Source organism: Macrobrachium nipponense, chromosome 22, assembly GCF_015104395.2.
Source record: "Macrobrachium nipponense isolate FS-2020 chromosome 22, ASM1510439v2, whole genome shotgun sequence".
NCBI lineage: Eukaryota > Metazoa > Arthropoda > Malacostraca > Decapoda > Palaemonidae > Macrobrachium > Macrobrachium nipponense.
Window position 1 is genome coordinate 79,663,658 of NC_087213.1, and position 16,470 is coordinate 79,680,127.

Consider the following 16,470-nt stretch of genomic DNA (forward strand, 5'->3'; position numbering starts at 1 on the left):
GTGTTTGTGGAGAGAGAGAGAGAGAGAGAGAGAGAGTCTGTCATCCTGTGAACCCTCATCCTATGGCTAGTCTTAAGTGACAGGCTTAGCTCTCAGTTAGGCTCCTGTGCCTTTGCACAATATATTAACAAATTCGTCGGCCTCGAGACGCCCCGTGATTAACCAAACCATCGTTGGATTTAACATTTTAAGTGACCATTTTATTTACTAACCCTGTAATTAAGTTGGGAAAATTGGTGGATGAAATCAGGCACAAGTTTCAGAAATTCAATTTTGAGGCGGAGTCGTACACGTTTCCCCATTGGCTTGCGCAAAAACTGATTTGGTGACGTCACGGAGGGGCGGGGCGATAGGACCCTCTTGGAGGCGGGGTCACGACTGTCGTAACTTGAGAATTTCCTTTTACATTCTTGTAACGTGTTCAGCAGTGTCGGCCTCGTTCGGGCTTCGCTAATGTTGAAAGCAGTGATCATTGGAGCATCCCCATGAACTGCCGTCAGAAACAAAGGAAAACATAAACCGACGTCACTGACGAGAGAGAGAGTGAGAGTTAAATAAACCAAAAATAGGGAGTGTAGGAGCCAGTGACATCCTGCATGATGGTGTATTAGCAGGTTGCCAGCTAGGTTGGCTCACCAGCATCTCTCTCTCTTCCCAAGGCCCCAGAAACTCTCTCTCTCTCTCTCTCTCTCTCTCTCTCTCTCTCTCTCTCTCTCACGGGTTGTAGCGGTCACTCGGGAAAGATAAAAAAAAAAAAATCCATCTTTGTCTTACTCTCTTCTCCGTCTATGACGCCATGAGATAGATAGATAGTCGCAGGATACTACGTGGTTTTTTCCCCCATTTTCATGGCGTCTTGTACTCAGGGGGATACGCAGAAATGAAAAATGGTATCCATGTTTAATCATAATCACCTCGTGATGCTGGGTTCACGATAGCAACGAGACAACGGGGAATTCGGACAGACTGCAGGACGCGAAACGAGTGTTTGTAACCACCACATGAACTGCTGCCGATGCGATGCCATCCATCGGCCAGACATGAAAACTCCGAACCTGCAGCTACCGTGATGAGATGAGTGGCGTCGGAAAGCCATTCGGACGGGGAGTTTATTCGACAAACAGGAGCGCTTGACGGGCAAACAGAGCGAGAGAGAGAACTTGGGCCCGATAGAAAGTTTCGTAGGGTGATGCCTGTATAGCTATGCAGGATTCTTGTCCTCATCACGCATTTTGTACAAGTACTCCTCCGTCTGACCCTACTGCTCCTAATACCAGTAGAAAAATGCCGGGGTCCCGCCCTCTTCTGTGACGTCACCCAGTGCCTTCCTCTCATTGGTGGGACGATCTCAGGGGGCGGAGCGAGGCGCGCGCTGATTGGCCAGTCTGCGTGGATGGTGAAGTTTAGTCAATCGATAACACATCCCGAGTCGGAGCCAAATTAAAGGTAAATAATAGACGGCTTTCACAGTGAACGGACGTGTATAGAGCGTGCTCTGTGGTGCCATTCATGTGTCCAGGGTTACTCTAGCCACAATACGGTGAATAGTGTAGAGTGGAGACAACAACAAGTGGTGGTTCTGTACTCGCTTGCTACGTAACTCAACAATATCGAGAACTCAGTGCAACACACATTAACGCACATATCCCTCGTTTTGGCTTTCAGCCGCCGATAAATGCAGTGCTAGATTCCCGACTGTCACCAAGAAAGCCACCATTGCCGGCATCAAGTCCTACAGTGCCCTTGTGTCGGGCGCTGAATACCCTGCGGCGGTGGAGGGAGCGAGGTCTGTGTGGGAACGCCGTTGGCGTAACAGCGGGAGGCACGAATCCGTCAGCCACAAGGAGCCCCGCGAAGCCGCCACCCTGGAGTACTACAGCAGCGCAGCGCTCAAGCCATCCAGTATGCTCACCCTCGACCCGCCAGACCTCAAAGGGGGCAGTTTGCATTCCCCACACTTGCCCCCTCATTCCTCCCATTCCCATTCAGTTCCCCACACCGTCTCCCATGCCCATCACAATTCCCATTCCCACACGTATTCCCTGTCTCACCCTTCCTCCTTGACTTCGCTCAATTCCTCGCTCACCTCCTCACTCTCGACCCCTTCCCTGGCGTCCGTCGGGAGCATGAGCGCCCATTCGCCTCCCCAAACACACGTGCCGACGCCCACCAACAACAACAATAGCTCCACCAATAACAACAACAACGGCTCCACCAACAACAGCTCGAGTAATAGCAGCAGCAACAACAAAAGTAACGCCTCGGCCTCCAGTTCCGCCGCCGAGAGAGTGAAACGCCCCATGAATGCCTTTATGGTTTGGTCTCGAGGCCAGAGACGCAAAATGGCCCAGGAAAACCCCAAGATGCACAACTCGGAGATCTCGAAGCGTCTCGGGGCCGAGTGGAAGCTGCTCTCGGAGACCGAGAAGAGACCATTCATCGACGAGGCCAAGAGACTGCGAGCAGTGCACATGAAGGAGCATCCAGACTACAAGTACAGGTACAGCCCGAACCCTAGCCATGAGACCCCCTCAGTGGCAAGCCTAAAGCAGCCCACTTTTTATTATACTCCATAGGCCCAAGCAACTATCCTTTCTCACCCACCAAGTTAGAACAACACAAGACAAAAGAATACGATTGAAATTCAGCCTCTTCTTATTATTTTTGGCCCCTTCACGAAATTCGAACCATTTTTTTCTTAGCGGTTAGACCCGCCCTTTAGAGATGCCCCTGTTTTTTCACTGTTCAAGGGTTCAGAAGACCTAAATAAGAGAATCAGTCTCTTCCAAAGTCAATAAGACGAATGGTATTTCTTTGTCCTGTTTGTGATATAACGAAATGTTCGTAGTCGGTGGGGAGGGAGTTGTCTGTCATTATATTTTTTATTTAATCCCATAGTCAATACTTTCTATCAATAAGTATTTCACCCTTAAATTTATGGAGCTTCCTTTTTTCCGTTGACAAGTGAAATTATTCAAGTAACAACAAACTTTAGTCTTATAAATCACTTTATAGCTGGTTGTTCTTTATTATATTCATTTTATTTATGATTTCTTCATCCGGGCAACCTTGGAGGGCCTTTTCTCTTTCTCGACTTGCAGGAAGTGTGAGGCAATGCAGACCAAAGCTCCCACAGAAGGGGTTTATCACGGTTATCGTTGGGCTCTCGTTGCCAATTTGTGTGTGGTGGTGATGATACTCTTTTTTTATGAATTAATTTTTTGAGTGGCTTGGCCTAGTGTGAAGTCTTTTCGTCGCTTGAGCGGTCCCCTCTCTCTCTCTCTCTCTCTCTCTCTCTCTCTCTCTCTCTCTCTCTCTCTCTCTCTCTCTCTCTCTCTCTCTCTCTCTCTCGCTGACATTCTCTCTATTCTATTTATCTTTTTTTAAAGAATCAATTTTTATTTTGTAAATTAAAATTAAAACCCTTGAGTGAGTATATATTCGAAGCGTTATTCACTTTGGAACAAACCATTTTTGTCATTCCATTGCCAGTGACGCTATTTGTGAATTTTGCATTATTTTTTGCTTTTCCTCATTGTATCCTTTTAGTGGGCACAAAGAAAAGACTTCGTGTATGAACTCACTCTTCTCCAAGGGGTCAAAATCAGGGTATTTATTCTAAGTAAGAATGCGCACAGTGCTCCGCATCGGCACCCGTGTGAATTTTTACTGCTTATAACTGCCTTGAGTGCGACTCCAACTAAGCTTTTGAGTTTGGCTGCTAAGTGACGGAAAACTACTTGCTGCTATCCTATTACTCAGCGTAATGTTCACCTTTTTGGAATCTCTTTGCTTGTATTTATATTAAGGGCTTTTGGGCTCGTCTCACACTTCCTTAAGTGAATGACATTTTTTTTTTTTTTTTTTTTTTTTTTTTTTTTGCAGTGAGATTTTTTGCACTGTTTGCTGTTTGTAGTTCCTAAGTCATTTTGCCGTAATAATACGTCTTTGTTTCTGTTTTGTTACCTTGTTTCCAATTGTAAATGTGACTGACCAAACCACTTCACCCTAACGATCATTATTGTTACAGCATTGGTGTTTTTCAGAGAGCTATGAATGTTTTTGTATCACTGTAATGTCAAGGCATTTCAGCGGTAATATTATGAATCCACGATAAAAAAAATATCTGCTAGAGATATGAAGTTTTTTTGGAAATGGACATTATTAATCTCTCTCTCTCTCTCTCTCTCTCTCTCTCTCTCTCTCTCTCTCTCTCTCTCTCTCTCTCTCTCTTGATTAGCCCTCTCATATTGAAATGAATTAAGTCCTTAAATTTGAGTTTGATCATACGGCTATCGTGTGTAGTGTCCTGTTATACGCCAAAATACACTTGCCAAGTAGTGGATGTATGTGATAATATGCTTTATATCGTGACTAGTAAGTTTCGTATGAGTAATGCGTAATGCGCACAAACTTTGTTGAATCTCCTTATTATCGTTATTTTTCCGTATCATGCTACGATCCACATCTACAGTGTAATGAGTTTCTTGTCGCAGCACCTGATGTGGTAAAAGATCTGGATAACGACGAGAGATATCGAGAGCTCATGGTTCCTCCCTGCACGGAACACGGCCTTTGCAGGTGGCAGTATACATTCGTGTGCGATTCATTAATGTGATCGTTCTCTCGCTCAAGTCTCCCTCAGCCGGAAACGGGAAACATGTGATGCATGTATGGTATCGTTTATTTTAATGTGGATGTTGACTTGGCCACTGAACTTCTTCCACGATATGTGAAAATTTTTATTTTTAATTTTTCCATTTCATTTAGTAAATATTTAATTTATTTAGTATATTCTTAGTTGATTATCACCGTTCCACAGCCAGCTGTCGATTTTACTAAGCAAATCCTCAAGCATGATTTTATTTGTGATTTGCGAAAGAGATTTTAGAAGATATTTGCAAATATTGTGCTCGCAAGCAAAGAATTCGCGATTACCGTAGCAGTTACGGTAAGCTATATATATATATATATATATATATATATATATATATATATATATATATATATATATACGTATATATATATATATATAATGTAAATAATGTCTGTATGTATTCACATATATGTCACCGCACATATTTTTAAAGTCTGCAAAATCATTAACTCTCTTCGGATGTAAGTTTTACAATATCGTAAGAATTACCATTAGAATATATTTTTGGCAAATCACACCGATCTAATGTAGTATATAACGTTCAGTAGTAATAAGTTGATGCCATTACAAATCAAGAGGGAAGTCGTCGATATTGCGGGTGAATAAATGACTTGAGTCTTTGCCGATTTAATATTTTTGAATTTATCTGGAATCAAATAAAAATGAAAAATGGTTGGCGTAAAGGCACATAGTTATGTCAGTAAGAATTTGTATGGATCTCTATACGTATACCAGTATACAAAGCGTGGTTAATACTAACTCATGTGGACGCGATGCGCACCTTGAGTTTTTCCCGCAGGGGCGATATCTTTGGCAACAGTGAAATGTGTGTGAGGTCGAACGTGGGTTGAAGTCTCCAAATCGTTCCCGGCGATGAGGAGGAACTTAAGTGAGTTTTCTCCGATAGCTCGCTCGCTAACTGTCCTTCCCCGACAGCTACCGGGTCCGCCCGTGCGGCACCGACCAGCGCTACTTGTCGCAGTTCTCTCTCTCTCTCTCTCTCTCTCTCTCTCTCTCTCTCTCTCTCTCTCTCTCTCACATTAATGTAAGATGCGTGTGCCCGTGTCGCATCTGTGTATTCACAAGAGTGTAATAAGCGCGTATGTACTTACACTTAATACCTGGGGCGAATTATTTATATTTTGTATGTATATATATTCTTACCGAAATTTCTCGAAACTATGTAAAGCGTTTGGAACATCAGCGTTGCCATGTGTTTTGAGTAGTTTATGATATTATATATATATATATATATGTATATATATATATATATATATATATATATATATATATATATATATATATATATATATATATATATATATCATACTACATGTAGATGCGTATGTGTTTGTGCACGGACGTTGGTCAAGAAATATGTTTTAGTTTACTGAAAATGTTCTTTGCAACCGCATAAGTTTGATAAATGTTTAAATATACTCCATTAGCGGCAAAGGTTCTTGCCCTTAGCTATTGATTTTATTCAGTAATGAAGGTAGTTAACATCAGTAGGTTTTACCCATGGAGACGTTATCCCTGATACAGAGCAGATACACTGTTGCACGTTCTGTGCCTGGATTACGCTCCAATGTTCTGTTAAATGTAAATGTTTTATGCATTACAGTTGTTTATGTTTGACCTGAAGAAAAAGGGCATATATATATTTTAAATTGGCAAATGATTTCATTATAAATGATATGAAGAACTGAACTGGCGTTTCAAAGCTTTCACTTGATTTTCTTTGGTTATGCCATGTAATTCTCTCCCTAAAATTTTATCGCAATAAACCAATAGCAGTTAGTTCAAATTTTTCTGTAATCTGCTTATAATCACAAACACGAACTTCAAAGTTTTTGCTTTTTGTATTGTGTCATATATATATATATATATATATATATATATATATATATATATATATATATATATATATATATATATGTATGTATTGCTGTGATAATTATGCATACATATACATACTACATATATATATATATATATATATATATATATATATATATATATATTATATATATATATATAATGCCGTTTATATGTTCTCTATGATTATAACTTCATAGTTAATGGCTATGGTTGTAACTTCATAGTTCATGGCTAAACTGCGATGGAAATTTGTGACAAACGGAAATTGCGTTTAACACGAAAGCCTAATGAATCAGATCCGTGTTAAATTCTTTCTTTCGCTTTCATTTAATTTTGGCCCACTGGAATCCATATTTTTCACCAAACGTTCGAAAAGTATCATCTTTAGCGTAAACGCCGGTAGAACTGTTTGGGTTACATTACTTCATAAAAAGTATGATCTGCAAATAATGTACCACAGCTATATTCCGTATATATTCCGTTGTAGTGATTATAAGTGCAGGATAGTCGCAAGAAATTTTTCAGTCGTTATCGAATACATATATATATATATATATATATATATATATATATATATATATATACATATATATATATATCTATACATATATATATATATATATATATATATATATATATATGCATATACATACATACATACATATACATATTATATATATATATACAAACAAACATAACGAATCCGCAGGTGATGAGCCACTTATCTTTTCTAATTCCCCATGTGTATTGTTTCCAAGGCAGAGCGAATTTGATAATAAGCGGTATTCGTAGCTTAATATTTGTGAATCTAGAAAGTGAGACGGTGATGTGATAAAAATTCATTTGTATTCATACATACAAACAGTCTATGGAAGTGTATTGATTTAGAAGATGATATCAAATCATGGATACACGTCCCTTTTTGTAGTGCACGTTGCACAAACCCGAATTGTGAACAAAGGAGCAACAAATCGAAATGCAAGTCTCTTCATTCTTAATTGGATGTTAGATGATCCTGCATTTCTTGGTACGGTTGAGGCAGTTGTAGTGAACCTCGGATATTTTGTGAGTTATTTTTCATTCGTATTCATTTATTCATGAACTTGGTAGCTTAAGCTGGGTGATATAAGGTTAGACTCACCTGTACTTGCCGTTAGGGAGAGCAGATGTGTGTATATGTGTGTGCCCGTAAACAGATGTAAACACACCTGTATCAAGACTGTCCTCCTCATTAATTAGAACCGGGATAACCTGCCTAATTCCCCCATCCTTCCTCCCCCCTCCCCTCCCACTACTTATCACTAATAATATTTTCTGTTCAATTTTATCGTAAAAATGACCAAGTTTGTTTATTTCTTTGCTTATTTAACGTTTTCGTTTAAAGTAATCATTCAGATGCAATAATTGTCTTTAGTTTTCCTTCACATAGACATATGCTCTCTCTCTCTCTCTCTCTCTCTCTCTCTCTCTCTCTCTCTTTCTCTCTCTCTCTCTCTCTCTCTCTCTTCTCTCTCTCTATATATATATATATATATATATATATATATATATATATATATATATATATATATATATCTCGGCATTTCCTGGTGTTAGCGTCTTAGCAGGAAAGGTGAAACCTTCCGGCGAAACGAACGCATTGAAGGAGAAAAAGTATATGTGTCTATTTGTGTATAGTATATTTGGTAGGCCATGGTTATTATTATCGTAATTATTATTATTATTATTATCAGGTGCCTTCGCTTTTGGCATATGATTGAGAATGAGACTTACAGCGCAGAGTGAGATGTTAGTGTTTAATTTTCGAACCATTAGTAATCGTATGGAAAATATATAGACAAATCTAAAGCGTTGAACTCGGTGCGTGTATTCTCTCCCTCACCTTTTATACACGGACAGAGGATTGGGCGGTGATAATTAGTAGGTGCCACTAATGCCACAGGTGCGTTTGTTGTCTCCGTATTAACGAAAAAAAAAATGCTACGTTGTATGGCGATGTGTTCAGGTTACATTATATGGCGTTGTTGTGCGCCGTAGCCGGGATATCGAATAGATTCTCTCTTCATGATTTTTCTTTGTCAGTATTCGGTGGTTCTCCGTGGGAAAGTTTCGGTTGATGATCAGTAATTTTATTGTTATTATTATTATAGTGTTAGTATTATTATATTACTATCTGTCTCTTTGAAATTCACCGTGTGATTTAGCTGTTGTTATAGTTTTCAGTTTTATTGTAAAATATATTAAATTTAGTATTTATCCTTTATGTTATTCATGTCATGAATCATCGTTTTCCATTAATACTATTTTTTTGTACCTTATCGAACATTTACTATTATTGCTAGTGTGACCAGCGCCATCTCCACATTTGCTGCTTCTACGAATAAAATAGTATGAGAGACAACGTGGACTCTATCTAAAATGAGTTTATTTAGCGGTATTTCGGATTAATTTATTTTTAAATAATTTTATTAACTGTAATACTGAATTACACAGTAACCTCCTCTAAACGCAAACGTTATTGAGGACTGACATTTATGAAATCTATGTGCCACATTTGCGAATCGCTTTTTGTGACGGCGTTATCCTTTCGGATAAAAGCAACCGCGATATAAAGTTGCGAGCTATCCATATTGCGGGTCGTCTGTGAATAATTATTATGTGCGAGAGATTATGACAATTTTGCACACGTTATTTTATTCAGCAGTTGAAGCATGACTGCGAGAGTGACCGTTGTGTTGGCTCCTCTCTCCAAGTTAGTTTGGGGAAACGGCTTAATGTTATATATATATATATATATATATCTATATTATAGATATATATATATATAGTATATATATATATATATATATATATATATATATATATTATATACACACATACATACATACATAATTAATACCTATATACTATTCATATATTCTATATAATATATATATATATATATATATATATTATATATATATAGTATTACTATATATATATGTATTAATTGGAGCCATTAAGTTATTTCTATCTCTTGTCCCTGTTTCAATGCCAGCTTGAGATAAGCGGATGGGTAACGATCACCGGTGCTATCTTATCTTTCTCGAATGCACGGTACCAAGAGACAGCGCATTAGCGATAGCAACGGTTGTGAGTTTGTGTGTGTGTGTGCGGTGAAATTGGTATGAAGTTCTGTGGTGAGGGCGAGGAATATTCGTTGTGAAGGGGAAATTAGGGGCAGGGGGCGCGGGGGGGAGGGGATTTTGGGGGAGTGGGCGCTAAGGGAAGTAATGGGGGACGGAATTCGCAAGGGTGAGCTTTTGCCGGACCTCGAAGGGTGTACCGGGATTAGCGAAATGGAAGTATCGTTTGGAGAATCGTAGTCGTTTGAAATAGTAATAATAATATTAATGCACATATATTTTTTTATTCTCAGAATGTAGGAAATATAATATTATTGGGCTCAAAACAATAGAAATATATAGATGTAGGAGTTCAGCGAGAACGGTTTTTGCCCCTGTTATTTTATATATGGTACATTTATATCCTGTGTATGCGTGTCACGCATGCAGTCATGTGTTGTGATCCTCTCAGACTCCATGTGTATAGTATATATATAATGGAATACAAGTGTTCCAGAGTATACTCCAATGCGTAATAGATTGTGCGCGTGATAGAGAGCGGTAACTTACCTCATGTCCGTAGAATTAACTTCTGATCTGCGTCAGTCTTCGGTAGACTTGTTTATATGTTCGGATTGTTCTCTTTAATGGTGGGACAACGATAAGAAATTTTAATTCTATAAATTCATACACACTATATATATTTATATATATATATATATATATATATATATATATATATATATATATACTATATATACATATATAATCGTTAGGAATGGTCGATAGTTCAACGATATCTATTTTATGGATAGTGTACGTTAGTGTTATCGTCTCTCGCTTCGCTTTTGTAGAAGTTGCTGTATGTATCTCTATTATTTCCTTATTTTAGTGATATAGATATATATATATATATATATATATATATATATATATATATATATTAAAATTTAAAATATTATACATAAAATATGTTATATATATGATAAATATTGGAAATAATGGAGAAATTACTTTAGTCGTATTAAAGTATTTATTGTAGCTATTCAGATTATTGTATGATCATTTCAGAAATAGATATGATGATTTTAAACGTCGTTAACTGAGGACTGTTTGCGGTAAAAAAAATCTGTGGAGTTCCTCCTGCACTCATTGAAGTCAGTGAAAATAAGTTGCCGTAATTGCTTCTTAATCATAGGTGTTTCAGGAATAATGAAGGACCTTGAATATCTATAGTGTCGTCAGGTCTTGAATATTTGAGGACCTTTTGTTCAGTGGACAAGAAGCTTTTGTAATGCATGTTATCATAGAACACTGCTGATATCTTCATTAAAAGTAGCGCTGGGATCAGCGGCGAGAAAAGTAGAATTGGTTTCTTGAAGGCGAGTGAAGTGTAAAGCTAAATTATAATTTGACAGTTCAACCAAAATGTTTTAGTAGAGATCACGAGTATTATGGGAAATGAAGAAAAATCTAGATTCCCGACACCATCTTGAATGTAACGTGTAAAGTTTTTGAGAAAACATAATTCACAGTTCATGGCGTAAATAACGTTTGAAAATAGAGTTATGAAAACTGATAACAGGCGATTGTCGCTATTGGGAGCCATTTCCGTGAAAGGGCCCCCAGAAGGGATGGGGGCTTTTTGGAATGATTCAGGGGCCGTGGAAAATAGTCTAAGACAAGGCTTAAGGATTATCTCCTGTGTTCACCACCGGCGGGAGGGAGGTATGGAAGTGATAGTACGGGACATGTTTCGGTCTCGCCGCCAGGAAGGAAAAGAAAGAGAAAATGACTAGGGAGAGATTAAAGAAAATTTCTATCTCGCTCTTTCTCCCCGCTGCCTTTTTGGATATAGATTGCGCGAGAAATTGCAGCAGAAACGGAAGGGGAAGTGAAACGGACTTCGTGTGTATTTTGCTGTTCGCTGTGCGGGCCTCTTGTGATGGCATTTACTACTACTGCTAATACTACTACTGCGATAATAATAATGATGATACTATTTCTAGAGGGATAAGTATGCTCTTAACATATGTGTGGAATTGTTTGGCGGTCTGTTTTAGAATTAACGAAGAAACTTCTGAATTCAGTTCCCACTAATGTCCATCGTAAATGTATTAGAAGTTCGAAACTCTATTATATAGTGTAAAGTTGGTGGAGAATATTGAATTTCTGTCTACGTTATACCAGTATTGCAACGTCTTTTGTAGAGTTTTGATTGTCAAATGAATCATTTTCACATCTTTGCTTCTTCATCGGATCTCGATATCACCAAATCCTACGTGGTCCTCATTTGTTAAGTTCAAGAAAAAAATTTTCTTTTACAAAGGGGGTTTCTGCTCCCGCCCCCACCCCATCCCCCCTTTTTTCTTTTGTACGGTATTAATTTTAATGCTTCGTAATTTTCTTACTTAATATTGATGCTTTTTATTTTTGTTTTTGGTTGTTTGTCTCTAAGTGTAATGTGTGTATGCTTACATTGGACCCATGTTATACCATATATTATGTATAAATACTATATATTATGCATATAGTATATATTATGTTATACTATGTAATATGTATATATACTATATATTATGTGTTTTACAAGTGTACTGCATCTCTTAATAAAAAAAAAAACTCCGATACGTTATTGAATATGTTATTCGTTTTTCACAAATTGTATTATTACAGTTTCGATTACCTTCAAGAAAATCCATGGCGCATAAACATTGCTGTGATGAATAACATAGACAGTTCACCTGTGCTTCAAATCATCTCCGTAACAAACCTGGCTAATTAATTGCTTGTAAATCTCAATTTGCGGTCGTTTTGATTGTTACGATATGACAGGAAGTGGGTTAAATTTCGTAATAAAAAAATGCATATATATTCCCCTTTCATAATAGCGGTTTCACGCTTTTGGCCACAAGTGGAGTATAGAGGTGTTCGACAGCGAGCTCTTCACGTGCGTGCACACGCGCGTGTGGTCCCGTTAAGGTGTTTTATTTATGAGTTTTTACGTGTGTTTAGACATCTAACTTTTTCGCGCGGATGAACGTTGTGTTAAAAAAAAAATGGGATAGATAAGTATCTTGAAGTTGTCTGTATGAACAGATTCTATATACACAATGATACATGGCCTGTTTCAGTAGTGCATTAAAAGACAGGCGTGAACTGAGTTTAATTATTATCATTATTATTATTATTATATTATTTTTTTATAGAAGTTTCTCAATTCTTTCTATTACAATATAAGAAGAATAGAGAAACTTTTATACAAAATAAGCGCGGCTGAAATAACCATTATTTTCAATAAAACCTGTATTAATGAAGGTGTTCTACCAGCATATTATTATTATTATTATTATTATTATTATTATTATTATTAATTGCTAAGGAGTGCTACATCTTGGGAATGCGAGTTTTGTATTAGCATAATAATAATGATAATAGATAATTTTTATCATGACATTATACGGGAGTATTTTCACTTATTATAAGACTGTAATATCAGAAGCCGAGGTTTCGTAAATCCTATTTATTTTTATAATGTTTGACTGAAATATACCGTTTTTGCTGCCCAGCCCCTCTAGCGAACATACCTCCGACTTCAGTGCTTTCTCGAGTGTCTTCAAAGAGCTATTCGGTCATTTTAATTTTGTTATTCATTCGTGTGTTTTCCGGTGATCTTATATTTACTTTGTGTTTATCTATTGTGTCTTTGTAACAACTCCTGTGTTCCCTCTGTTAGTCGTAAGAGCTATTCAGTCGGTTTTTACAACGCTATTCATTCGTTTATTGTTCGTAAGTTTTCCATTGAACATATATTTAATTTGTATTTATTTATATTTGGTTATAATATAGAAAAATCCTGTATTGGAAGACGAGGTTTTTTCCCCGACAAATGGCCACCCTCTAGGAAGCCATAGTGCGAGGCCATTTAAACCCTCTTTCCGCGGACGTGTTAACCAACCAACAATAACAGCGATTTTTCGAAACAAAGAAATTGTCGCCGCCAAAAAGTAACAAAAGATATAACAGAAGAAAATGCAGAACCGCACTCAAAAAATGGAGAATGCCCGAGAAAAAAATTGAGGGGGTGGGAGTCGGGTGCGAGAATGGAAAGCCAAAAAGCCGTAGATCCACAAAAATGAATGAAGAATAGAAGGAAAAGAAAGCATACACACATATCCTCTTAGGCCAGTTCCTTTTTCCCCTCTCATGGGAACACCGGCGAAAACTGGGTCCGCTTGCCACTCGACTGAGCGCCACCCCTCGGGTGTGCGTAGACACCCTCTTTCCTCCCTTATCCTTCTCTCTCTCTCTCTCTCTCTCTCTCTCTCTCTCTCTCTCGATCAGCCTAGCAGTACTTTCAGTGATAATTCTTACCCTCTTGATTATAGATTATACGAATTAGTGTGGCGCTTTTGTTCTTACGATGACTTTTCTTCTTTGGCTTCCTCTCCCGTTTCCCTTATTTCATGATATCAGCGCTATTCTGCCATCCTTGTGTAGGCTTCAGATATTCTTCGGATCCCGCCTGCTTTGATGTCTTCTTTCTTATGCCCACTCTCTCTCTCTCTCTCTCTCTGTGCATCAGGGTATTGTCCATATGCGAGTTATAGATGAATATATGTTGTTTAGCGTTCTTTTATGTTGATTTATTGTTTATCGCATATCTTATTTCAAAAATGAATGACTAAGTGTATGTTGGAGAACTGGTGTAGAGGATTGATTTTTTTTTTTTTAACGAAATATGTACATTTTACTCTGCCCTTGTGTGTGTGTGTGTGTGTGTGCAAAGGAGAAAATCATAAGGAAATGGGAATGAGCCACTCTCATCCCCTTTCGACGTGAAACTGCTGGCGACTGCTTTCTCCGTGATACTGAGAAGCTATAGGTGGTCTTTAGCCGAGTCTTTGGTACACTTACTTATCGACTGAGTGATGATAAGTAGACGGAAGATCCGCCCATAATAATGGTGATAAGAAGACAAAGAAAGGGAATGATATTTATTGATATTCTTCATTGAGTCTATATTATCTGTTTATATTATATATATATATATATATATATATATATATATATATATATATATATATATATATATATATATATATATATTATTACTGTATGCACATATATGTGTTTGCACTGATTGATTGATTAAAATAACTTAGTGCCGTCGCTTAGAATATGCCAATAACTAAGATCCCGACTCCTTGGTGCGTGTTTTCGAATTCCTGTATATGTACGCAGCTTTCCTCCTAGACACACTGTAAATGTTCTAGGTGTTGTTTTTAAAAGTCATCGAATGTGTCCGGTATTTTGCGATGCATGGGCCAATGCGTTATAGATCAGTTTTTGCAAGTGATGTTTTTGCAACCCGTTTAAATATGTCTTGTTGCACTTACATATATATATATATATATATATATATATATATATATATATATATATATGTTTCAGTTTGTCATTATACACATTGTTACATATAACGGCAGTTTTTTAAAGGTATTGTTTGCGTAACAAACCAGTAGATGACTCACACATGACAGCTGATAAAATGTTGCTGTGCCACCTCGAACTGAATAAACTGAGACACTGGTATCGGATTTAAAAACAAAAAGGTCCAATACTGTCTGCTTACTTTCTAATGACAGACATACTTAGTTCTCATTATCTTGCAGTCTGCAAGCAGCTCCTCCTAATGCAGCCAATAGCGCGGAATCATTTCAGATCAAAATCACCGATCAACTCTTGTGAATATGACCCGTATATGCATCGTTATAGAGGCAGTGTTGTTGGAGGCGGAGGATATAGGAGATGGACTCTCTCCTCTTAAGTACCTATACGGCGAACTTGGGTGTAGGGAGAAAAAGAACCCACTTTAGACCACAGTAATCATCAGTTCGGTTTAACTCAATGTGGGCGTGAGTGCGAGTTGTGTATGTGTGGGCGGATTGGTATGGGTGTGAAGTATCAATGTCTCTCCTGCCAACTAGAATTAGTGCGCTCCAGCGCCCATGTTGAGAATTCCTTACCCAAGCCCACAGTCTCTCTCTCTCTCTCTCTCTCTCTCTCTTTCCCCTCGTCTCTCTCTCTCTTTCTCTTTCTATCTCTTCCTCACTTTCTTACTTTCATCTCTCTCCCTGTCTTCTCTCTCTCTCTCTCTCTCAACCTATGTGCTCTGTTAATATATGTGCATTGGTTTCTTAATTGCTTAAGTCTTGCCTGCAGAAAGCTCTCTCTATAAAATCTTAAGTTCTTTCGCTGTTGGCATACTGTGGCCGTCTTAATCGAATGGAATAATGTGTTTTCTCCGAGATAGGAATGATTTTAGATTTTCCAATAACGCTATGAGAGAGAGGAGGAAAACCTTTTAAAATGGAAAGGAAAAGGGAAGTCGCCAATGCTACATGACGATGGTAATAAATCCGTTTAAAGTAAACATGTGTTCGTGCTAGTTCTTTGGAAGTGGAGAGATTTAAAAAAAAAAAAAAAAGTCTGTGGTTACCTTTTTTTCATGTCACTGGTATTCTCATTTGGATTCTAATGCGCAATAATTTTTTTTGTATTTCAAGTGCAGTTTTACGTTAGAATCTACGGGGCATATCTGAAAATAAGAGAGAGAGAGAGAGAGAGAGAGAGAGAGAGAGAGAGAGAGAGAGAGAGAGAGAGAGAAAAGTAGATGTTTTTAGTAACTTGTCATTTATTGACAGTCTAGGAAACGTGTGTTAAATGCTTGAAATTACTCTCTGGCTGTAGAGCTCTCAGTCAGTAGACGATTTGAAGAAAGGATCTAGAATCATCCTCAGTCTTTCCTTCGACCGCTCCGTGAAA

The 16,470-nt window shown here is 37.8% G+C and overlaps 1 protein-coding gene across 4 annotated transcripts in view; it reads left to right on the forward strand.

Moving 5' to 3' along the window:
- The first annotated feature begins 439 nt into the window (after positions 1-439).
- LOC135198819 (transcription factor Sox-2-like) overlaps positions 440-16,470 on the forward strand; it is a 45,816-nt gene continuing 29,785 nt past the window's right edge. The window contains exon 1 of one of the 4 annotated variants that reach the window (XM_064226787.1): positions 440-2,494. In XM_064226787.1, coding sequence (XP_064082857.1) covers positions 1,905-2,494 — 590 coding nt within the window. In that variant the 5' untranslated portion in view covers positions 440-1,904. Of the gene's footprint in view, positions 2,501-16,470 lie in introns of all 4 variants that reach the window. The other 3 variants (XM_064226788.1, XM_064226786.1, XM_064226789.1) reach the window with 3 other exon arrangements.